General features: G+C 39.6%; 1 protein-coding gene across 2 annotated transcripts in view; it reads left to right on the top strand.

Annotated features, from left to right (window-relative positions):
* The first annotated feature begins 4,581 nt into the window (after window positions 1-4,581).
* The window catches only part of LOC108428959 (matrix metalloproteinase-16-like), a 65,898-nt gene continuing 46,109 nt past the window's right edge, over window positions 4,582-24,370 (top strand). Inside the window, exons 1-4 of one of the 2 annotated variants that reach the window (XM_017700360.2) lie at window positions 4,582-5,052; window positions 18,077-18,225; window positions 19,204-19,218; window positions 20,158-20,280. In XM_017700360.2, coding sequence (XP_017555849.1) covers window positions 4,927-5,052; window positions 18,077-18,225; window positions 19,204-19,218; window positions 20,158-20,280 — 413 coding nt within the window. In that variant the 5' untranslated portion in view covers window positions 4,582-4,926. The remainder of the gene's footprint in view (window positions 5,053-18,076; window positions 18,226-19,203; window positions 19,219-20,157; window positions 20,281-24,370) is intronic. The other variant, XM_017700361.2, reaches the window with a different exon arrangement.

Genomic DNA, 24,370 nt, shown 5'->3' with positions numbered 1-24,370 from the left:
GGGAGAATTTCATTATCCATTTCTGTTACCTAAGAATGGCTTAGCCAGTTTGCACTGAAGTCCCTGTAGTTACTGACTAATAAGCCTTAGTATGTAATAAGCCTGTGATTTTAATGGGTTAAACAATTGTTCAGCCTTCAAATGATCACATACACTCCTGTTTTGTCAACACCTGCAGCCACACTGGTCCTTTGTGTATCTGACTGGACGGCCCTGAGTTAAAACAACAGGCAATAAATATGAGCAAACACTTTTGTTCTGTGGCCACCAGCATAAATGCTACTAGCATTAGCTTGTAAAAAAAATCAACATATCAAAATACCATGTTTGCATTCTGGTGAACGTATTGATCATGTAGTGTTATAGTAGTTTCACTTTCAACTGGAAGTGCAAAGGATTTACTCAGTTGCCACTGGCTTGAGCTGCAAGTGTTACCAAAGGCAGAGGATCCTTCATTTGGGTACTAGCAGAGAGCATTCCATGTTACCTGCTTTAGAAAGCTGAAAAACAGAAAAATTGTTAGTAAAATCCATAAATTTGACAATACAACATGAAACACAACAACCTTTTACAGCTATTGCCAAAGTCTTGTTTATGTTTGTCTGCTTTCACGCTGACTGGACGCATGTTGTCCACCCACACATATAGTCCATCATTATGTTTTCAGACATTCTGAATGGATCCATTAATTAAATATAAGCAGTCAAGGGTCTGCAAGTGATTGTTATACAAGTGTACCTGTATCTGGAAGGTCCAACCTCTGATGGGTCACTATCATGGCATAACGAACTAACACCATGAAGAGAAAAGAACACTCCAATCAACTCTGTGACAAGGGGATTGAAAAGCAGCACCAGCCAATGGGTAAGAGAACATTTCCAAGTCTGTAAATATGCCTTGGAGTACAGTACAAATCAGTCATTATGAAATGGAATGAGTCTGCCAAGAACAGGCTGTCCACAAAAACTATGCAATCGAGCAAAAAGGAGACTAGTGAGGGAGGCCACCAAGAGACCAATGACAAAAAGTCTCAGTGGCTGAGATTAGCAAGACAACATATTGCTCAGGTTCTTCACCATTCACAGCTTTATGGCAGAGTGGAAAAAAGAAAGCCACTGTTGAATAAAGCTCACATGACTATTTGGCGACAGTTTGCTAGAAGGCACATGGAAGACAGCTATCAGTCTATGCCACTGCATAGCGTCATAAGCACACCATTCCCACCATGAAGCTTGGTAGCATCATCCTACAGGGATGCTTCTCTGCAGCAGGCCATGGAAGGCTTGTGAGGGCAGACAGTAGAGAGAATGCAATAAAATTCCCAGGGAAATTCCAGAGGAAAACCTTATGCAGTCTGACAATTGGGAGATGATCTGTGAACATGACAATGACCCCAAGCATACAGCCTAAATGATCGAGGAATGGCTTAAAAATGTCAGTGTCAATGTCTTGGAGTGGCTGAATCAGAGTCTAGGTCTCTACTCAGAAGAGAAATGGTGCCTTTTTATAGGCACTGTATATATGTAAAACCAAGAGCACAGATCTAAGTTCTACCCAAACATAATTGGGCCGCTTTAATAATTTCTACACGAACACATAAACGTACCAAAACACTTTTGCTCACACATGTTTTGACCACAGATGGCTTACTGCTTCCTCAAACTCCAGCTGGATTCTTCATATAAATCTGACAGCATCTTTAAGCTTATTATGTAAATACACAGACTGTTAGCTGCAATGTGGGATTGAATCACATTTATTTTTATGCCTTGCAATATGTCCTGTTGCTTTGTTAGTTGCACGTCACATTGACTGTAAAATACCATCTTGGTATCATCCTCAGCAATAACAGGTGATATAATTTGACTGTAGAAGTTTGTGTAGTTAGAGTCATTTCTGACCCTGTCTTCTCTTCAGCAGGACATGAAAGCAGAACTTCTTTCTGTAGAGCTGGGTATAATGATGGTTCATCTGAAAGTCAGGAGGAGTGTCAGAAATACTAATTTCCTTTAACTGGAAGTCCTGGATGAATGCAGGCTGACTGGAGGAGTGAGGCAGTCTTGGTTTCCACAAAGGCCCATAAGCTGTGACCTAAGTTTGACCTGTGGTCCGTCTGGCTTTCACCACTGGCAGCAGCATCTGAGCGCCAGCCCTGGCTCGGCTTCAGACTCCATCAAAATTACATGCTGGTACACTGGAGCCTGCCTGCTGCATTCCTCTCTGGGTAAAATGTCCCAACATTGCACAGCATTCTTCTCAGAATCTATAAAGCTCTTTCTATCACATGTGGGTGATAGGGGTGTCAGGGGGTGGGGGCTCTGAGCCACACTGCCATTGAGAAGTTTGTAGGACATTGGTCAGAAGCATGGGATTACACTGCTTAGAAGAAAATTTTGAGAGAGAGAGAGAGAGGATGGAGGAAAAAGGAGGAAAAGTGCCCATGGTGACACAGATGGCTTCTGAAATGAGCGTGAGTGCTCTAGTTTAGGATGCCATCATCTTCACATGTCTGCAACAAAATGCCAGCGCTGAGATTATAGCACCTGCTCTGCTTTATTTTTCCATTCTCTGCTTTACTGCTCTACTGCAAACACATTTCTAACAATGAACTGTTCCCTTTTTACATTAAAGTTTATTTGGCTTAGTGGCATAAATGACTCATATTTAACTTCACGGTGGACATGGCCAGAATCCTGTTACCTGTGCTCTATCAAAGGGAAATAAAAATGGAATTTTCACCATTTGTTGATTTAAGTATTTTACATCTTTAGTATTATGTCTTATGCTCAGATTTGGTCACACTCTTAAAAATACAGTTTCTTAAATGATTCTAGACTTAGATGTGTGGCTTTAAGACAAACTTTAATTGGTACAGAACATTTGCATTATCCATCCATCCATTTTCTAAGCCGCTTCTCCGTCAGGGTCGCGGGGGGGTGCTGGAGCCTATCCCAGCGGTCATCGGACGGAAGGCAGGATACACCCTGGACAGGTCGCCAGTCCCATTTGCATTATGTATATGTTTATTTTAGAAATTAAGTGACATTTCAGTCTTTGAGATGCAAGTGTCTGAATATGTTTGAAGTCATTAATTGTGTTTTGATGTGAATCTAACATCTATTCAAAAGCACCAGGTCTTTAGGGAAAGTGGTTCTTCGAAGACATCAGTCCAAACAACCCTTTCATAGTCATGATCAGCACACAGATTACAGTTTTAACAGATTATCGGTAACACATCAACAACATATCAGTGAAGCTGCAGTAGTGAATACACTGTAGTAAATATCTTTTAGATGTACTGATCCTCATATGTGTTTGACATATTGGTGAAAGTCCATTATTTGTATGTTTTATGTAACAGGACCGAAATAAAGTGTCACCATTTTTATTTGTGTTTTGCTTTTTATTCTATGTATGTATGGATTTATTTATTTAGTTTGATGTTTAAAAAAACTTTTATCAAGACAGAATGATTTACAGTATCCCACAAGTAGACACCCACACACATATGCTGTCATAAAATGTCATCTCTAGTCCAGGATGACTATCAGTGGCCTGAGAGCCTCTTTCTGACCCTCTGAGGTCAGTAATGGTCCACATGAATACTATTATTTTCTGCAGATGTTTGTGAGGAGACACATAGAGCAGCCATTTAGTGTGTACAATAGTTCCCCTTGGGTCCCACTCAAATTGAGACCTCATCACCAAGGCTAATGGTATCAGCTAATACCCTGCTGCTCCTGCCGTTTCTTTCACAATTGCCTCTAAGTGGAAAATCATTGATCTGCTTCATTTGATTTTTTTTTTTTTTTTTTTATCATCAGCTGTGATGCCTGCATGTGTTTGTGCTAAGATTACTTTTTATTGTTTGTCTCATTATATTCTGCCTTGGACATGAATATGGATGCCACAGGGAATCCTTGGGGATGTAATTAAGTGATATTTAAACCCACTGGATTGTAAAGAAGGTGCGGGGGTTGGGGGGGGGGGGGGGGGGGGGTGGACAAACAGTATGGTAAGCACACTGGAAACTTTTGTTGGATCCCTCTAGTGGACACTATCGTTTCTTACTGCTTCCTTGGCTTATAGCCTTCTTAGCTGCATGAATGTGTTGGGAGGCAGAGGAAGAATGGAGAGAAAGGAGAAACCTAATAATGGAAGGTTGATAATTGTAAGGAAGTAATATTATTATTATTATTATTATTGTTGTGGTGGTGGTGGTGGTGGTGGTGGTATCATTATTTCTCTTCTTTTTCTTCTTCTCATTATTAGTAGTAGTACTGTTGTGCTGGTAACAATGGTGATGCTGTTGATGGTGTTGCTGGTGATTATGATTGTAGCAGTAGTAGGAGTATTGCCATTATCATCATCGTTATTATTTTCATGATTATTATTATTATTATTAATTGCTGTTTGTTTATATTTTCTTCAGTGCTAAGGCTGTACAGCTCCACTGCTGCCTCTGTGTGGTTTTTGATCTAAGACTCGCTGATGACGCTGATCCCCCTCCGCCCTGAGCGGGAGGGGAGGGGTTGTGGTGTGGAGGGGAGGGCGAGGAGGGGGGGGTGTGGGTCAGTGGAGCGCATGCGCAGAAACGCAGGCAATGCTTGAAAACTAGCAGTTATGCCGCTCAGCAGACGAGCCTAACTCAATGGTACTGATCAGAGCATCCGATCCGCACGCGCTGGAGGCCACCGGGCAGCTCACACACACGGCGAGGAGAAGTTTGTGTGGACAGAGCGCGAGCGCGAGGGCTTCTCCGGATTTGTCTCCAGCTCGACGGCTCCTCCATTCCTCCTCCGGCTCGGCAGCGGTCGACACATCCTCCCCAATGTTACCATCCAACTGAAGCGCGGGGATTTTACTTCTTCCAGCTGTTTTTCTGACTATTAATAAAAAATAGCCAAAACCTGAACAGGGGTCACTATGTTTTTGTTACCATTCCATACTAGGAGGCGTTTGAATAGCTTTTGTCCGGGGGCGTTGTGCTTGCACTTCATGCTCTGGATTGTATGTGCCGTTTGCGGAGAGGAGCAGCCGTTCAGTGTAGAGGTAAGACTGGCCTTACACATACACACATGCTCTCAGTCGAGCAAACACGTTGCTTTGTTCAGTACCATTTCCTTTATATTTCAGAGAATTCTCTGTTTTGCGGACTGCCAAAATTGCCATTTTGTCCAGCAATAGTGCAGGGCAACTTATGAATGGCTGATTAGAAGCGCAAGAGGACCTTGTTTTGCTGCAACTTCAACAAGACACATGAACATCCTGGTGTTAATAGCATAACCCACCTTACATGACACAGTTAAATGAAACGCCTCAAATAAAGGCTCTTCCATAAGAAATTCAGAAGCTGTTAGGAGCTGAATGTTTGATAGGCATTATCACAGATGAATGGTTTGACAACCCTGTAGTCTGTTGTCTTAACACTGTACCATGTGCTGTATCAGCAATTGAGCCACTTGCCCAGCTGGTTCTCATTGCCCCATGTCTGCACAAAGCAGCATACTTATAGTGAAAAACACTTGGATATCTATAGGTTGCACTGCACATGGCTTCATGCATCTTCTCCCTTTCTAAAAACTGCATACGTTGCTTAGCCCAGTGACAGGGCTCTTGTCCAAAACACATCCAGTGCTATTCATCATGATGTTTGTCTGTAATTTTCTTCTGGATAGGATGCCTGTTAAAGCTGGACAGTTGTGCTTTTCTGTTGGCATGACTCGGTTCATGACAGGGCGGAATAAATCAGCTTGATATCCAGTCAACAAACTCACAGTAACCAGAGAAGAGTCGGCTAGTCTTTACAAATATTTTAATGTAACACGGTGAGTGTATCACCATTTCTCCTTACCTTGTTTAATTCAGGAACAAAGGTTCAGAGCTTGGGATTGGTTTACTTAACTGTTCATGCGAGAGAGCAAGCAAGGAACATATAAACATTGTGGAAGCAATAAAATCCTGTTTTGTGTTTTAAAAAGTACATAAATGTTGAAAAAAACATGTCTGTTTGAAGCAGACAGAGTTTGACTATGTAAACTGCTTTGAGTATGTAAACCCTTGCTATGCGGTCACAAATTAAAGACTTAATCTTTCTGATTTGAAGCCCATCAATAGACAAATCAGTTCTGGAAATTGCAAAACGTACTCATTATTGAGCTTTTAGGCAAACTGACTGAGTGATTGGTATTCTGAGAACCCCATGGGACCAAATAGAGGGTTGAGTTTAAGCTATTTTTAAGACCAAATTTGCCACAAACTTTTTCATTGATTTGAACTTTTCAATAGGGAGGTATAAAAGGAGTGAGACTCTGTATGAGTGCATGGAAGACGAGAAGGTCTCACTTTGTTTTCTGGCAAGTTTTCTATTTATCACCCAAAGCAAATCAGTGAGAATAGACATTTGCTGACTTTAACGAATGCTCATGCATCAACATTCAATCAGCAGACAGAAAGAGAGAGACGTGTTCATGTGCACTTTCCACCACTGTGGTGGTAAAAATGGAAGGTGGTTAAGAGCATAGTGGGTTATTGGTGTGGTTTGGTCTTTGTCCTGCCTCAATCTGGCAGTGGTTCATTTTTGTTGCTGTGTTCTGTGGACACACAGACAGAGGGAGTCTTAAGAGTTATAGAGGTACAGGATGAGCCATATTTGCTTTTTTTCCCCAAATAACAGCTCTGAGCTGTAATAGGGCTTTAGCTGTATACTGGCCTGTTCTTGATGATGGAACTGCTTTTTGAGCCTGCCTGAAGGATGAAGGCCAGTGGCCATACATCACCTCCACTCCACCCCTTCACCCCAGAGTATGGCCACAACTTGACCCCTGCACTCTCCCAGTTCCCTCTCCTCCTCCCGAAGAGTTCTTCTCTGCTCTCTGCCTTCACGCCTTTGTTCCTCTCCCTTGCAGCTAAGAAGGCATTTCCTCAGATTAGTACAGTTCTGCCAAAATGGCACTGACACATTTAATTTCATTTGTTTTGTAATAGTCCCATTTCTTTTTCAAATGGCCTCTCTTCCCAGTAGAGCTGAACATTCTTCTGTGTGTGTGTCATTATTAATTGCGTGTGACGGACAAAGGAGGTATTAACAAGTGCAGCAAAAAGGCGAGAAGGAGTGTTATGCAAGAATGCACAGGCAAAAGTATTTGATATTATAAAAGTCAAAATTATTAAGAGGAGACAATGCATGCATAATCTTTTCATTCAGCTTATCTCTCAGGGACCTTCTGCAGCCATTTTTTTGTCATTAGAAAATTGCCAAATACGACTAGAAACAACAGCAAAGTCATTACTTCACCACATGGTTGATTGAACTCATGAAAGTGGAAAAAAATGTTATTCACAGTCATTCAGTTCATGGAGGCCTTTGTTTAATTTTTCCCTCCAGATGAAGTCACTGTGTATAGCTGCAAAAATCAACAATAAAGTGATGTTAAATAAGTAATAGTGCTGTCAGTCTTGTCCAACAGCATCTCATGAGCAAAACTCCATCAGTCTTCTGGCAGAAGTCTGTTGTGTTCATAATGACATGCTTGACGTAAATGTGAAGTGTTTGTCACTTTGTAGGAGATAATGTGCAGCTGCGAACAAAGCGCCTTTCCGGCGTTCTTTTCATTATCTTTCATTTTTTGTTGATGTCATGATAAAACAGACAAAAGAACTTGGAAGAGGCGCTGGTTGGGATGGAGCGCTTTTTTGTTGTTAATACTTGCAATGTAGGCAACTTCCTTCCTTCGTACGTTTATCAAAGCCTAAAAATGGCAGTCCTCTTTGTGCGGCTGAGGCAGTGTAGTGTTTTTGCATGAATGAGTCAAAGTGTATTCCTTCTCCGCTCAGTGTCAGGTGCAAAAGCATGGTGTGAGTCACAAAGACTTTGAACCCAACACATCCACCCACACTCTGGATCTGGTGGTCACATACTGGACCACCTCGCCTCAGGTTCAGCCATAAAAAAAAAAAAAAACAGAAAGGAAACCAAAAAAAAGTAAAAACAAAGTCACAGCCTCAAAGAGAATACACAATCATCTGAGCTGAGCGTGATCCCAGCTATTTCACTTTCCCCTTTTTCAGAAAGCCATTGATGTAGAGAATCCTGCTGGGTGCCGGTACGGTAGCACTACAAAAGCTCGGCCGCTGCACTCTCTGTGTTACTGTTCTTTGACGACCCAAGCTGCTAGAGATCTCTCTGAATTATTGAAAGAAGCTGGTGTGATGTCCGATGCTGACGTGGCAGCAGCTGTGACATGCTGGTCAACATCAAGCTTTCCTTTAAAGGGTCATGAATGAACAGAAAAGTTACAGTGTTTATTAGTCTTGCTCCGTCACCCCTTCTATCTGTTTATACGATGTGGTGGAGGCTGGTGTCTCAGTGTTTATGGCTAGGAAATAAACTCCCTCTAGAGTGGTTCCCAACCAGGGACCCAGCAAAATTCACCATTGGAATTGTTCTCATTGATGTGAACTTCCTGCCTACTGACCTACTATTGAGTGGTCATATCAGAAGTTACCAGTGCTCTGTTAGGATGCACCATTTCAGTTTGATGATGAAATCAAAGCTCGTGCTCTTTATACTCGCTCCCTGGTGTTTAGTCTTTCTTCTTGAGCAATAAAAAGTGACAATATGTGCTGAAACCTGGTGCCGCTCTGCAAGCTCTGTGTGTACATTCTGTTTCTACAGTGTGTCATCATGAGAGAGAGATAGAGAGAGGGAGAAAGAGAGAGATGCTCTGTGCTTGGTACAGCATGTTGTGCTCACACATGGCCTTTCTGACGTCAGCTTGGCTTCGCTGGGTGAACAGATTTGTGTGGGCCCCTGGGGTGGATACGATATGTCAGTCTGTTTACCTATCCCACAGTCCTGCCGGACACCAGAGAGAGCACCAGCACACAGCAGAGCACATTCATAATGAAAGAGGAGTTTTTTGTTCTCACATATTTTCAACTTTTTGCCCCATAGCAGATTTCTGTGGAGTCTTAACAGTCTTCTGTGGAGCTCTGTACTTTCTGTTCACTGTAAGATAGTCTCTTTCTCTTTTTCTCCCCTCTTTCTCTCTTTCTCTCTCTCTCTCTCTCCCACCCCTTCCTCTCTTTGTCTTTCAGCCCTCATTCAGGCATAATTCCCCCTCTTTTCCCCTAGTCTCTTTCTCTTTCTCTATCCAATTCTTTCTGTCTCTATATATCTTTCAGCACTCTATTGGATTTTGTCTGCTCTTTCTCTTTCTAGCTCACTTTCACTGTTCTTTGCAGTCTCTCTTAAAGTCTTTCTCTCTATTTCCCTCTATCTCTTTCCTCCCTCGCTAACTGTTTTTCTCTCTTTGCACTCTATTGCTTTCTATCCACTGCAAGTCCTCTTTTTTTTCTCTCCCCGTCCTGCTGTCTTTCACTTTTTTTGCTTAATCTATCTCTTTTTCTCTCTTTCTTTCTTTCTCCTTCCTTCTTTCTATCTTTATATCTCACTGTCTTTCACTACTCACTGTTACCATCCCCCTCGGTTGTCCTTAGCTCTGTGGAGAGCTGCTGATAAAGGCTGTGAAAAGCATTTGCTGCTATTCAATCTTTAATGTTGTTGACAACTCCAGTAGTGATGAACAGAAGCACATGGAGACAGGAGGTACTCTCAGCACTCATGACAAGCAGTTTTCATAGCATGACACTGTGAGAGCATGGGGAAATGTCACTCCCATGCCTCAGTTGATTGAGTTTATGCTGCACGGAGCTCTGCTCTGCACTTCGCAGGCGATGTAAGAAAAGAAGTTGATAAATGATTTGAACTCCTGTGCTTTGGCAACCAGAAACTTTTCAGGAGTTAAAAGATTCATCTGATGAGGGAGTCAGGCCCAGAAACGACTGAATTCAGATTTCACCTTTTGAAAAAGGTGTGTAATGTAAGTCTAACATTAAATTCATTTCAAGGGCCGTGGCATTTCTTGACATTTGCCCAAAAGTGGCAACAGCCGCTGAGTATGTGGGAGGGCGGTTGTCATGGAGACGTCAAGCGCTATGTGGTGTTGCATGTCCTGCTGAATAATTTAGTGTGTGAGCATGGAGAGGAGAGAGATTGGCCTTGCTAATATGCACACACTCACACATGCATGCTCTGAGCTCAGAGCTCAGGTGATCAAGCAGTAGATCTACTGTGCCATGTTACAGTCTGTTACATATAGGCTCTGCTATATGTCTGGCTTTAAATAAAATGTGTGGGTTTTGGTCCTGTGTGGCCTGAGATACACTCACAACCTTCCACTGAGTCAGTCACTCCAATGTACACATGCTTAGTCATTCCATGACACCATACTGCCAGACATAACGCTCTATCTGAATTAAAGCTCAACGAAGTTAGCATTAGAACATTCACAAGCTTGAGCTGATGATGCAAACAAGGCTCCAGCATTCTGGTCTTTGGAGATCAGAGCACATGGGTGCCTTTCATGACTTTTTTTTTTCTTTTGTTCCAGCATTACAACATTAAGAGGTTGTATTATATGGTATTCACATTGTGTCTTTAATCTCTTTTTGAATGACCTAAATTAACCAAGGAGAATGGGAAGTAATGGCAAACAGCATGGTGTTTTCTGTTGTCATTGACTACAGTTGTTTGTGCATGTTGCCATGGCCACATCACCCCTTTAAGGACAACTCATACCTAATGAAGAATTCTCACGGCTTTAAAGGTTCTGCTTTGATGTTTCCGCTGGGCTAATTAGTTCTCTTTTGACCTGTTAGCGAACTGATTTAAGCCTTGAACGAGCTGGATCGTCTCTGCAAGTTCAGTCCAGTTCGCTGAGCAGGCAAACTCACCACTGCCTTTAGCTGCCAAATCCACATGTGCTTGTGTTATGAAATGTATGTGCCATCCTTTGACCATAACAAATTGTGTTGTTTTACATGAGTTTGATTTACTTTGAGTTCCAAATATTTTTTTATACTCTCCTCATAAATAAGATAATAAATAAGAATAAGAAATTCATACATCATCAATAAGACTGAAATCTCTATTTAAAAGTGGATTTTAAAAAAGAAAGTACAGCTACACATTAGTGCACAGCTAAACAGAGAATCCTATTGAATTACAGTGACACTGAATGATGACAGCTTAGCATGAAACAGCATTGACCTGCTGTGTGGAGCTCAGCAGTTTTATACCAGCAGATCAAAGGAAGTGATGCATCATGTTGTAAATGAATGAATAAAGATATTAGGACTTTAGTGGACAGGACTTGGCCCTGGTCTCTGTCAAAGAGCCAAATCATCTGCAGGTTCCCCCTGTCCCTTTCTCTCTCTTTTTCCTTCTCTCACACTCTCTTATATACTACCCTCTGCTCTCATTCTCTTACCAACTTTACACCTCTTAATTTTATATTGCCATGTTTCAAATGGGCATAGAAAAAGACAGCAGTATTGCTTTTAGAAACTTTAATGGATAACTACTGCAGCAATGCAACAGTTGTAAAATCTATGTAATTTTATGACTTGCATGGGATCGTTTAACTGCACTTGTTCGGGTAGTGTGACATCTCTATACCCCTCTTTCATTTTTCTCCCTGTTATACAGAGAATCACAGATAACCTAGGCTGGTAAGCCTATGGTTAGAATAGTAGCTATTAAGCTAATCAGTAAATAAAAAGTATGTACTAAAGTACTGGTTATACTGGTTAGTGTTTAAAATAGTCATTCATGGTTCACACATTTAGCTCAGGATGTGTTGTTGCCAAGACAGTGTTGCCAAGATATTCCCATGGGACGCTATACCATGGAGTGGCATTTCCCTACAGCAATTTGTTTGGCCCCCATAGACCCACACTCCACACACCCCACACCCCTGAAGCATGGTGCTCCAAACTTTGAAACATTGCTTTAATTACATGTGTAGTGTTTGAAGGAAAGAAGACAGATAGCTTGATAGATTGAAGGATGGCCTTGTGTAAGTCAGAGATTTTGAGGTGAGAGGTGTCTTCTAGGACACAACAGTGTGAAAGAGTATGTGATTGTCAGTCTGACTGTCCCGAGGGGAATATTATTCACTTCCTCCCTCTCCCTGTAAATCGCACTCCCTTGCACTGTCTGGCCTGGACCCACTGGAGAGGATTAACGGCTGGCAAAAGCTCTTGAGTTGCCCTGCAACATGCCATGCCACAGGCAGTGATTGCTACATTTTTGGAGTAATAATATCAAACTCTATACAACACTCCAAACAGTACTAGATAACTGGGTCAGTGTGCAGCAGGCAGAAGCAACCTGGCATCCCCTGCTTGCTTTCGCTGACGTGGACTTTCCTGTGTTAGTCTTTGAGATTCTTGCAGGTTGTGAAATAAAATGGGCACACCATTTGAGTCATCTGTATGTTATTTGGTATTATTATTGTTATTTTGGTAACACTTTATTTCAATGGTCCACTCTAGATACTTTGTAGATGCTCATCTTGTTTTTAACACACTGAGCTGTGCAAAAACCCTTCATTTACTTAATTTCCAGTCATCTATTAAGTACAAGTTATTCATTTTTCAGTGTCAGGAATATAAGTAGGAAACATATATTTAACAAAAAATTATTCAGAAGTCTCAACGACTAAAGATAATATTGAGTTCAGTATTTAGTGTGTCCACCCTTCAGCTTTCACAGTTTTTGGAAGACTTGCTTTCAGTTTTTCTGGGAAATCTGCAGGAATATTTTTCCAAACCTCTAAAGTTCAGTCTTAGACCTTGGTTGGATTTTCTGCTTCTCACAATCCAAGTAATCCCAAACACATTCAATGTCCATTGTTTTGAAAACTTGGATAGCTTCTTTGTTTCGATTTGAAAATTTTATTCTTTTTTGCCTGTTTTCTTTTCTCAATAGTGGCTTCTTTACAGCTACAGATCCTTTCAGACCCATAATGTCAAGTGCAAGGATGAACAGAAACTGTGGACAGACCCATGATGAACAGAAACTTCAGACCCATAGTTCAAGTGCAAGGATGAACAGAAATAGATTTTTTTCAGATCTGAAGCCAGTGGAGCTTGTTTTCTCCTGTCTCTCTCAAAGATGAAAGCTTAGTTTATATAAGCGAAAGTTGTCATCCGATAGTGAGTTTTGTGATCCCAGGTCTTGCATGGTTGTGAGGAGACCCATTTGAGTATTTGTAGCTAAGAGGACCTTTGCAAAAGAAAGTGTGATCTTTGGGTGTGAACGCTCAAAACAAAGCCCAAAGCTGAGTAATTGACCAGTGTCTAGACAATGGTAGCTTACATCAGTGTATACAAGAGAATGATTGTGTAATGAGGCAGGGATGCCTCCACATAGTGCCTTTTGACCAAACCCAAAACAGTTGTTTGTGGCTTTACTTCATTCTGTCTGTACACACTGCTTGAGCTCTACGTTATACCTGACTTCTATCACAACAAATGCTGTCACATGCTCAGCCACTGAAGGTGAAATGTGTCTGATACTGTGCTATGTCTTTGCTTCCTGTTGATGAATATGGATTTTTTAACCCCATATGCACTTGTTTCAAAGCAAGGAGGGTACTGAGTGGCCAGGATTGATTACAGGATTTTTCTGTTTACACAAGAGCAAAAACTGTAATCGCTACTATTCTATTCTAACCTTAGCAGAGTGCAGGTGAGCATCTTGTCTCTTGTCTTCTATAATAGATCTGGGTCATTCTCCATTTGGAGTGGGAATTCAAGTGGATACATTTTTAAAAATCAATTTAATTTGTCCCAGAAACAAACAACCTTAAAATGTGTATTAACAACTCCACTTACCAAATATGCAAAATGGAGAGCTTAATTCCAAATAGATTTTAATATATTTTGACATAAAATGCAAAGTTTTGGTCAATTTGTCACTGGTGTTACCCCATCTTGAAGAATTTATTTTGTCATCAATTTATTTATTTTTAATTGAAATTACAATGTGACTGAATGTGATAAAGAAATTCCATTTAACTTAGCATGTTACCAAAGTATGTTTATACACAAGCACTGAAAAAAACAAAAATAAAGTGGTCTTTCTTTCCTTAAAGACATCTTCCTATACTATTTTTAAAAAAACAATAATATATTTTTGTCCAATAAACATGAAAATTTAACTACTGATATTAGAAACAGTGCAGAAATGAATGATTCTAACATTTCATGCAGGATACTTTTAATAAGAAAAAAATCATGAAAAAGAACAAGCATCACATGGTAACACATCTGTAACACCAGTGACTGAACAAGCAATTTCACTTAATAAACATCAGTGCACTACAAAATGAGCAAAAAACATCATGTTAACCTTTCAGCTTTGAGCTTTAAAAGAACAGCAAGCATACTTTTGCTAAAAGTGAGTAAAGAGAATGCATAGCAGGAGGATGAGTGTCACGCTGCAGACAGAGCCTCTCAGTGTTGGGAACTCCATCTCCCAAGATACTTTGGGAGAACATATGACCTCGGACTTTCTGACAGCTTCGGAGCACATAGCGGACTCCATTTCCCAAGAGACTCTGGGAGATCACATGTCTGGTGACGATTAGCCACGCACCTTTCACAGATCACAATCACCAGATTACTAACTCTCTACACCTGTGATAGATGATCTGGTGACTTAGTCAGTATAGTTCTTAAGCCCGGACTTTAGCCAGCTCTAGTTGCGAGGTATTGTTTCTTGATGAATTTGCTGTTTCTTTGTTTGCCTATTCTTGTATTCGTGCGTGACCCTTTGCCTGTTACTTTCGACTTTGATTTCTGCCTTGCCATTTTATATTTGTCTGCCTGATTTTGGATTACTGGTTTTGACCCTTCTGCTTGTTTTGTTTATTTTGAGTATTGGATTATCCTCTAGTTTATGTTTGCCTGGTGACATGATCACAGTTGTGATCCTATATGCTATTCTGGTTTTGACCCACGCCTGCCTCTAAAATTCCCCTCTGTCTCAAGTAAATAAATCCATTGTTTTCACTAGGATCTGCATTCGTCTGACTACTGCTGAACTCTTACAATGAGAATGTTGAATGACATTCACACACTTTGATGACCAAGACCCAATTTGAATATAATTGTTTTTAGTATTTTGGGTGAAATTAATTTTTTTTTTACATATGCAAGCTTTTCCTGGGATGAAAATCTTTAATCTCAAATAGAACACTGCAACCAATTATCTGCTACACTGACACACACGGTGTATTGAGTCATGTTTTGTGGATCAAATTAGCCAGGTGGCCAATTCTGTTGGGTTTATATCTGGGTACCTTTGTGTCACAGTAAAGAAAAGAGATACACAAACCAGATGGAGTGATTTATGTTTGATATCTCAGCTTGTGGATCTGTCAGTGGAGAAGCTTTATTAATCTAATAGTCAAGCAGAGCAGGAGTACAGAAAGAGAGAGAGAGAACTGCTGAATGCCTTCACTGTTATCAGTGTCATCATGGTGATTTGTGGGTATGGTTTTTGACAATTATGTTTTAATATTATGTTGTTCATATTGTTTTTGTACTGTTGTGTTATTTTGTTATGAGAGGGAGAAAGAAAACTTAAGTCCAATGATGTTATACAATAAAGTTCTATTCTATTCTATTCTATTCTATTCTATTCTATTCTATTCTGTGTATAAATCAGTTTATAGGAGAGATTTCAGTGGTTAAAGGCAGATCCAGTTATCTAACGACTCGTGCCTTATTCTACACACATGCAAGCACATCTGGTAGTGGACACGATTTTCATACTGTTTTAAGTTAATCAGGATTAAAGGGGTAAGTCAGGTAAATTATAGTGTTATTATGATGATGATGATGATGATGATGTTGATGATGATGATGATGACAATCATGGATACAGCACACCTATCTTTCCTTATGTTTTTCTTCCTTTCTGCATATATTTGTATTTGTATTTATCCGTGATTGATATTTTCACAGTGTTCAGCAGAATGCACATGATTCTCGCAATTTCTCAAATATGGCAATATTCCTCTTGAGTACCAGGCTTGAAAATTGATTTTGCATCATTTATTGAGCCTTTTTGGATGCTATTTCAGATAAGTCCTGTAAGAAATGTTGCTTTGACCTCTTTCTGCAGACCTGTTAGTGGCCATTCCACCACAAATTTGACTCATATTTTCAATGAATATAATAAAAAAGTAACTCTATCAGATAAAATAAATAATGAATGAATAATAAAATAAGTAAGAAGATTTCAGCTCTCTGGGTGACATGTTATGATGAGCTATGACGCTGTGAAAACAATACGCACCCCTCCACAAAGATGGCTATGCTGAGATAAAATGGACAGCACAGCTGCAGCTTTTTTCATGTTTAAAAATCTAGTATAAACACTTTTATAAATATTCACTTTATTATTCTTATATAATATATATAAAGATATATATTCTTATATAAAGATGAAAATCCATTTTGCTTCCAGTTTTGTAAATCATACACGTTTCCTTCCATCAATGTATTTGAAGGGGAGTTCAGCTGAGTGACTTTTAAAGGTAGAAATTGCATGTTTGTGCATTTTTTCCATGCTCTGTCCACACATGCCCTCTTTTGTACCAAATGTTGTGAGGTTATACAGGCTTAACAGAACATTGTTGAAAATCTCATTCATCCTAATGAGAAATTATAGCTCATTTATAGATTGATTTTGTATACATGTGAAGTCTTAATATAACTGAGCTTTTGTATGTCATGTAATCAGGTGAACATGATGAGCATGGATGGATATTTGCCATTTTCATTTCCAACCTGCCTGTTTTTGATTAGTTACTACAGTTATTAGTCCAGATCAGTAGCATAGTATTTAGTGACTATAAACAGTGTATTACAATTTCTCTTTACTGTTTAAAGGAATTGTCCAACCTAGAAAAAAAACTTTTCTATTAAATAATGCATTTGTGAGAAGAGCCTGGATATGCCATTTCCGGAAGAATTCATAGAACAAGTTTGACCTCTTACTGAAGAAATATTTTCTTTATTTCCTTTTGTGTCACTTACTCTCTCACTAAACTAGTGATATTCTGGCAAACATCAAATAATTATCAAGTGGAATATTTGTTTTAATTAGTTCTCATCTCTCCTACCATAAGTGCCTGTTACTGCTTTTTCAGCATCAAACAATCCTAACACTGTGTTATCCTAACATTCCTACTTTAATACTGCAATCTCTTTCTCTCTCTCTCTCTCTCTCTCTCTCTCTCTTTGTGTACTGATTGAGGTGGCGGTTGTGCTGTGTGTAGGGCTGCTCTCTTGCTCTCTCTGGCTGTGTAAAAACAGTGAGGATTTGGAGGCTCTCAGTAGTAAGCCTAAGCCTTCAGAAAGACTATGTACTGCACATTTTACAGAATTATATTAAAGAACCCATATTGGTACATAGTGTTTATGTACTACATTAAACTCAAACTTTATTTCACAAACAAGTGAAAATTTGTTTTCCCATGATATGAACCCTTTAAATGCTCTCAGGTGCAAATGAGCCAGGGACAGCATCTTGCAGTGCATGCAAGAAAACATCTGATATAAAGCTTATGAATGTTTTTGGAAACCAAAATGAGTTTCTTTCTTTTACCCATGGGCTAATGCCTGACTGAGTGCACTCCCACATGTTGGATAAGAACTGAAGTGAAAAGAGCTGAGCCCACCCAGGCTGAGCAGAGATCAGGCTCCTTCACATACAGAAAGAGCTTTTGAGATGTTACATACATATACACATGCACACAGAGTGCTAGTATGAGTGCAGCACAGCTCTAGTTTATGGAGATATGTGCCAGCAGGCAGCAGGCAGGTCAAATGAGCAAATCTATTCAAAACAGTAGCCCCCAGGTTTATTGATGTTGTGTATGTGTATGCTTGTGTGTGTGTGTGTGCGTGCTCAAAGACCAGTCTACCCTGACACAAAGTAGCATTATAAAGATTGCTCATTTCCCATAAACTATAAATCAAAACTAATTCAAAAGCTATGTTTGACCTAGTAATAGCAGCGATTAAAGTAACTGCAGCAGTCAAGCATTCGTCAGCCAGACACGTTCTCACCACTGATCGTCTGTAGAGGTCTGAAGGCTGACTGTAGCTGTTGACCCCTAGTTGACCTTTGCCTCCTGTCTCTTGTGTTCTGCAGGCATGGCTCCAGCGGTATGGTTACCTCCCCCCCACAGACCCTAGAATGTCTGTCCTGCGCTCGGCGCAGACCATGCAGTCTGCTATCGCTGCCATGCAGCGGCTGTACGGCCTCAACGTCACCGGCGCTCTGGACAAGAACACCATCGAGTGAGTAGCCTACGGTATTTTTTTGTTTAATTCAATTCAGTACCACTTCATGTGTCCCTGAGAGGCAGTTTCTTCAGCAGCAGTCCAACCACAGCCAAAAAATCAAATACTATTCAGATTTACACACATGCACCACCCAGCTCCTGGCCACTCACTCAGTACCACAGATGGCTATAGATTGGTGCCTTTGTTCACAGGAAACAATTCAGGATTGTGAAAGTGCGAGGGACGTGCTTTAAGTCACACATTATCATTTGATCAAAGTTGCCTTTAGAACTGGCGCAGTGCTCCGAACTGATCAAAGCTGTTAGCAGGATATTACCCAAAACTTGGGTAAGCCCTAAGTGAAAAAGGAACATTTCTTTCCCCCTCTTTCTTTTTCATCTCTATCTTTATATCTATCTCTCCTTCCTTCTCTCTCACTCATTCTCTCTTTTCCCTTTTTTCTTACTCAATTACTTCTGTTCTCTCTCTCTCTATGTAACTCTTTGCCGCTCTCTCAATTTATCTTCCCTCTTACTCTCTCTCTATCTCTCTCACCGGTCACTTGTTCTGTCTTTCTGTAATACTGTCTCTCTGTCAATCAACCTTTCTAAGTATCTATTTATCTTCCACTCTCTCTCTCTCTCTCTCTCTCTCTCTCTCTCTCTCTCTCTCTCTGTGTCTGTCTCTCTCTCTCTCTCTCTCTCTCTCTCTCCCTCTCTTTCTCTCTCTCGCTCCCTCTTTCTCCCTCCCCCTCTCTCTCTCTGTGAGTGTCTAGTACCTGCTCTGCCTTATTCAGTTCTGTTTGATACCCGGAGGCCTAAATTGCTCCACTGAGCCATGGCATATTTTGCTCCCGGAGCGCACACTCAATGTGCTAAATCTAATCAACGCCCTGCACAATGTGATGTTTCAACAGCTAACGCCTTTTGCCCCTCTAATATCTTAATTGTTGTGTCCTTTTGTTTCCTTTTTTGCTTCTGTGTAATGATGTAGCGCTAACACTATAAGGTGAGGCACTGATTCTTCTATTGTGTTTTTGTTTTTTGCTGTTAGGGTAGTTGTGTGTGTGTGTGTGTGTTTGTGTGTGTGTGTGTGTGTGTGTGTGTGTACTATTCATTCATAATTTACACATCTCACAACTGTATATGAAGTAACAGGTGTTGAACAGGCTTACAACAGCTCTGTATCTCTCTCTCTCTCTCTCTCTCTCTCTACATACATATATGTATATATATATATATATATATATATATATATATATATATATATATATATATATATATATATATATATATATATATAAATAAACACATTACTGTAGTAAATGTGAGAGATTTAAGTGGGGAGCTATACTCTGAAGAATGAGGTCATAGACAGTTGTTTAACTCATACATACATATACACGCAGACATATGCATACACCTACACGTGCACACACACAACACACACTCACACATTCACTCATAAATTCTACTGAGCTCTTAGCTACCTGACACATTTATGATGAGATGCCTTTTGAAGACATTTCAGATACAGATTACTTTCTCACTCTTATACACATTCTTGGACACGTACCCACACATTTAGACATGTATAATGAAGCTTCTGAAAGAGTGCTCACTCTCTCTCATCCCCCTCACAGAAGAGTGGCTTAGATGTGGAGGACTGCGCTGCTTCATTTGTGGCCCAACACTTCAATGCCGGCAGAGGCACTGAAGAACTGTTGCAGTTCTTTTTTCTGAATGAAGCTTTTGTAGTTGTTATTCCTCAGACTCTTACAGATAGTAAAGTAATGTGTGTGGAATACAAATTATTCTCCATCTATTATTATATTATCTAGTTGTTTTTGTGTGCTGATTGCCAATATGTAGCTGAGTGATGAGATGAATGTGATAGTAATCCAGGCCTGTCTCTCCGTGTTTTTCTCTCTGTCTTTCTTTGCTGTAGCTGGATGAAAAAGCCCCGGTGTGGGGTACCAGACCAGCTTGGCGGTGCCTCCAAATTCAGCGTACGGAAACGACGCTACGCCCTCACGGGACAGAAGTGGCAACACAAGCATATCACATACAGGTAGGTTGAGCAGCCTGAACCTTTGTGTGTGCCTGTAGTTGACCTATCTGTGCTCCACACACAATGCATTTGTAGCAACTGTTGAGATTGGACAAACTTTACAGACTTTTATTCTGTTTTTGAAATACGTACATTTAGAATGAGATTTCAAATGGTATGCATTTTGTGTGCGTGTGAAAGATTACGTTTGTAGGATTAGAGATGGCACCAATCTAATACCAGGTATCAGGCCAATATCAGCAGAAAATGCTAGATCAGCGTTCACAAGGAAAAAATAGAATAAATTCAATGCTGTAACAAATTTAGCCTGAAGCAGCACATACTCACATTGTGTAATGTGATGTTGTTAGCTCTGCATTCTTCCTGTGGGGTAGTAGAGTTTTTGAGTAGTTCAAACTTGAAAGTATAATTTTAGATGCTCATCTCATCATCAAATTGAAGCGTTTCAATTCAAAATAGCTCATTTAAAAGCTTAGTAGCTTAAAAAAAGAAAAAAAATTCAGTATCAGCCAAAACTCAAGGTTTACTCCTGTCTTTGGTTCCGTAAGCAAAGAGTAGTATTGTGCCAACTCTAGCTAGAATAGATCAGGTGTTTTATTTTTTTTGTGTGTGTGTCATTCAACTAATTATAGCTTGGTAGCAAATTTGTCATTGTTGCGTAGTTTTTGATTAGCTGTAACAACGTAGTGCAGGTAGGTTCTATGTTAGCATAACATTTTGAGCTGGAAACTCAACATTATTTGTATGTTAGTAAAAGGTCACACCATTGGGATAGACTGGGTCTAGTTTTTTTCATGGTGTAGTCTGACTAATCTTGGCACAGTAGTAAATGAATCATTGTCACATCTGCATAGTTTTTGATTGGCCATAAAAATGATAGTGAACTGGAAACTTAACATTTATTACTGTGTAAATGAAAGGTCACACTGTTATGATTGGGTGTAGTTCTTTTGGCCTGGAATTGAGCTAACATTAGCATGCTAGCAAATTATATGTTGTTATTGTTTCACACATGCTAGTTTCGATTAGCTACAACAACACAGTTCTGCTTGGTGGTAAAATGTTTTGAACTGTAAACTCAGTGTTTTGTAGTGTCTCTAAACTAAAGACTGTACTGGTCCGGTTTGAATAATTTGTGCATTTTGACAAAGACTGAATCATTAGCACGAGTGGCTTTTTTGCCAACATTCTATAAAGCTTTGCCACCTTGCAGCAGTTACTGCAATGAGCATGTATAGATGAATTGCATGTCTGTGATGTATTAGTGTAAGTACGTAAAGCTAACCCACAGAACCGCAGTGTTTTCACTCTGCTGCTGTTGGCACTGTGAAGGCTATATTCAAAAGCAAAAGCCCAGACAGCAGATGTAATGCCCTCATGTCTCTCTGAGCTAACCAGCGGCACTACTGGACTAATTAGGCAACCGCATTCCTCTGTTGTTCTTTCTGTCCGTCTGCCATCCAGCCCATCTCTCATTCCTCTTTAATCTTTCTTTCTACAATGTTCCTCATCCCTCTTTTCTCCCAGCTGGCTTCTTTCTCTTTCTCTCTCTCTATCTTTGATACACCAACATACTTGTCTATTTTAACTATAGTTTTGCTGTCTGGCATGTCCCATGTGAAACTAATTTTAAATGAGCTATATTGGGTCCAGTCATATATACAGGTGGGTACATCACTCAGTGTCCAGCTCATGATAGGACTGTAAAAACTACTTCACTATTCTGCACATTACCAGTCATGTTAATTGTGAAATTTGTCTTTCTATATTATGGGGTTACAATATTATATTTCCTAACCTACATTCTATATAAATATGATCCTTCTCTTGAATTTAGTATGTTATGAATAATCCTACAGCTTAGACTTCAACATATAGTGCAACGCTTTCAGCCATAACTGCATTCCAAAAGCCCTGAGTATATTCCTTGGGGAATGGACACTCTGGTACTGAGAAACAGGCTGGTTAACTAGAAGCCTGTGGTTGAGTGTAGAGGCAGGAGGAGAGATGTGTGTTTTATATGCAACGATGCTGCTAAGAACAATGTGTTTACCCCCACAGCAGAGGAGTCATTCCCCATGGAGCATCTATATTCTACTGAGAAACAGCGTTTCATGAGATATACCCTATTCTTACCGTCTATATATAGAGTACTGTGCAGACATCAGCGACGGCCTTTTCTTTTTTTTGTCTTCTAGTCAAAATGACCATTAACTACAAGTTATTCATTTGTCAGCATCAGGATTTTTTTTATTACGCATATGCCTAAACACATAAACATAATAATTTTCAGTATTTATATAGTTTTCTCTTTATTACAGTTTATATTCTTTTTCTTTTTCTTCTTTTCTATTTTTTTTAGTTTTTCAAAGAAATCTGCAGGTATTGTTTTTTTAGTATGAGATGTTGGTTGCATTTCTTACTTCACATTTCATATTTTCAGTGGTCTAGTGCAGATGTTCTTTTTTGGTGATTTCCTTTCATTTTTTGTAAATTTCTCAATAACAGCTTATTGACAACTACACATCTTTTCAGACTCATGGTGTTGAGGTCTCTTCTCACAGTGGAAGAATGGACAGAAGCACCTGTGGATTTTTTCAGATCTGAAGCAAGAGTGAAGCTTGACTTTATCCTCTCTCTAAAAGATGATAGATTTAAGTACTGTTTATTGGTTGTTAGGGGGTCCAATTTTCTCTGTAATTTTTAGAATTGTCATCTATAAATTTTAACTCCAGTTTTGGAAACCCCTTTTATTCTCAAGACTTTACTCTTCTTAAGTGGATAATTGCATAATGAATCTCCTCAGAAATATCTCTATTAGCCATTTTAAATACACATAAGAAAAATCTGCAGGGCACCTAAGGTGTGTTTGGGTAGTTTCTTATTGAATGTTAGTGTCAGTGACACCTTTAGGAATGGCTGTTGTGAAACAGTTAGTTTTATGATTTGACTTTATATATTTGTATTACATACTGATACATGGGGAATTATACTTTTAAATATGGCTGTTAAATATGCCTCTTGCTATTAGACTTTCATGTCATATATTACGAATTTTCCGTCATTGTGTGTGTGTGTGTGTGTGTGTGTGTGTGTGTATATATATATATATATATATATATATATATATATATATATATATATATATATATATATATATATATATAGATAGAGAGAGAGAGAGCGAGAGAGAGAGAGCGAGAGAGAGAGAGCGGTGGGGGGGTCACAGAGAAAGAGATTATGATTATGTAACAGGATGGAGCTTGGCGGCTGAATGCTGTGGGAGTTTCTCTGTGTTTGTAGAGGTATGTGTGTGTGATTATGCTGTCTTGTAGTCGGGTGGAGCAGATGGGCGGGCAGATGTTGCTCTCTCTACTTCCTGTTCTCTGCTCTGTGATGGAATATGCCATATTAAATGCTCCCCTGTCTGAACACAAACACACATTGAGGAGCATCTCCTCACCTGCTCCATTATAACCATCCAATGAGCATCAGCCTCTCTGCAGTGCACTTTTTCATACAGTGGATATCATCTTCATCATCATTCTTTATTTAAGTTTGGATTCAAACTTGGATTTGGGTGTAGGGCTTATTTAAAATGTAGCCGAGAGCCACAGGAAGAATAAAAAACACATAAATTAGGATAAAATAGATTGTTAAAATTTTGCTTAATAATTTCTTAATGCTTAATAAAAGTAGTTCAGCAAGATATATATATTTTACACAAACATCCTCCGCATCTGTTCTATAAATGACGATTAAAACTATAACAGCACAAGAAAATGGAAATGACACTTATAGTGCATGTCTGATTAATCATTGTATAAACAATTTAAAAATTACTATTTTTACCAATTTTACCAATTACCAATTGTAAATGGGAGGATATGGATGTCTCCCATTGTTTATTTCAGGAGATTTAGTTAACACTGCATTATGCCTAACCCTACACTGCATTATATTTAACCACCCCATGTGAGGCTGTACTTTAGCCTATCTGGCTCTCACTGTGAGTTGGTTATATGCTTCAAAACAGTGCTATTTTGCAGCCAGCCAATAAAAGGCAATTAAAATAATATATAGGTAAATT

This window comes from Pygocentrus nattereri, chromosome 3 (genome assembly GCF_015220715.1).
Source record: "Pygocentrus nattereri isolate fPygNat1 chromosome 3, fPygNat1.pri, whole genome shotgun sequence".
Lineage (NCBI taxonomy): Eukaryota > Metazoa > Chordata > Actinopteri > Characiformes > Serrasalmidae > Pygocentrus > Pygocentrus nattereri.
This window is presented reverse-complemented; position numbering and strand designations above follow the sequence as displayed.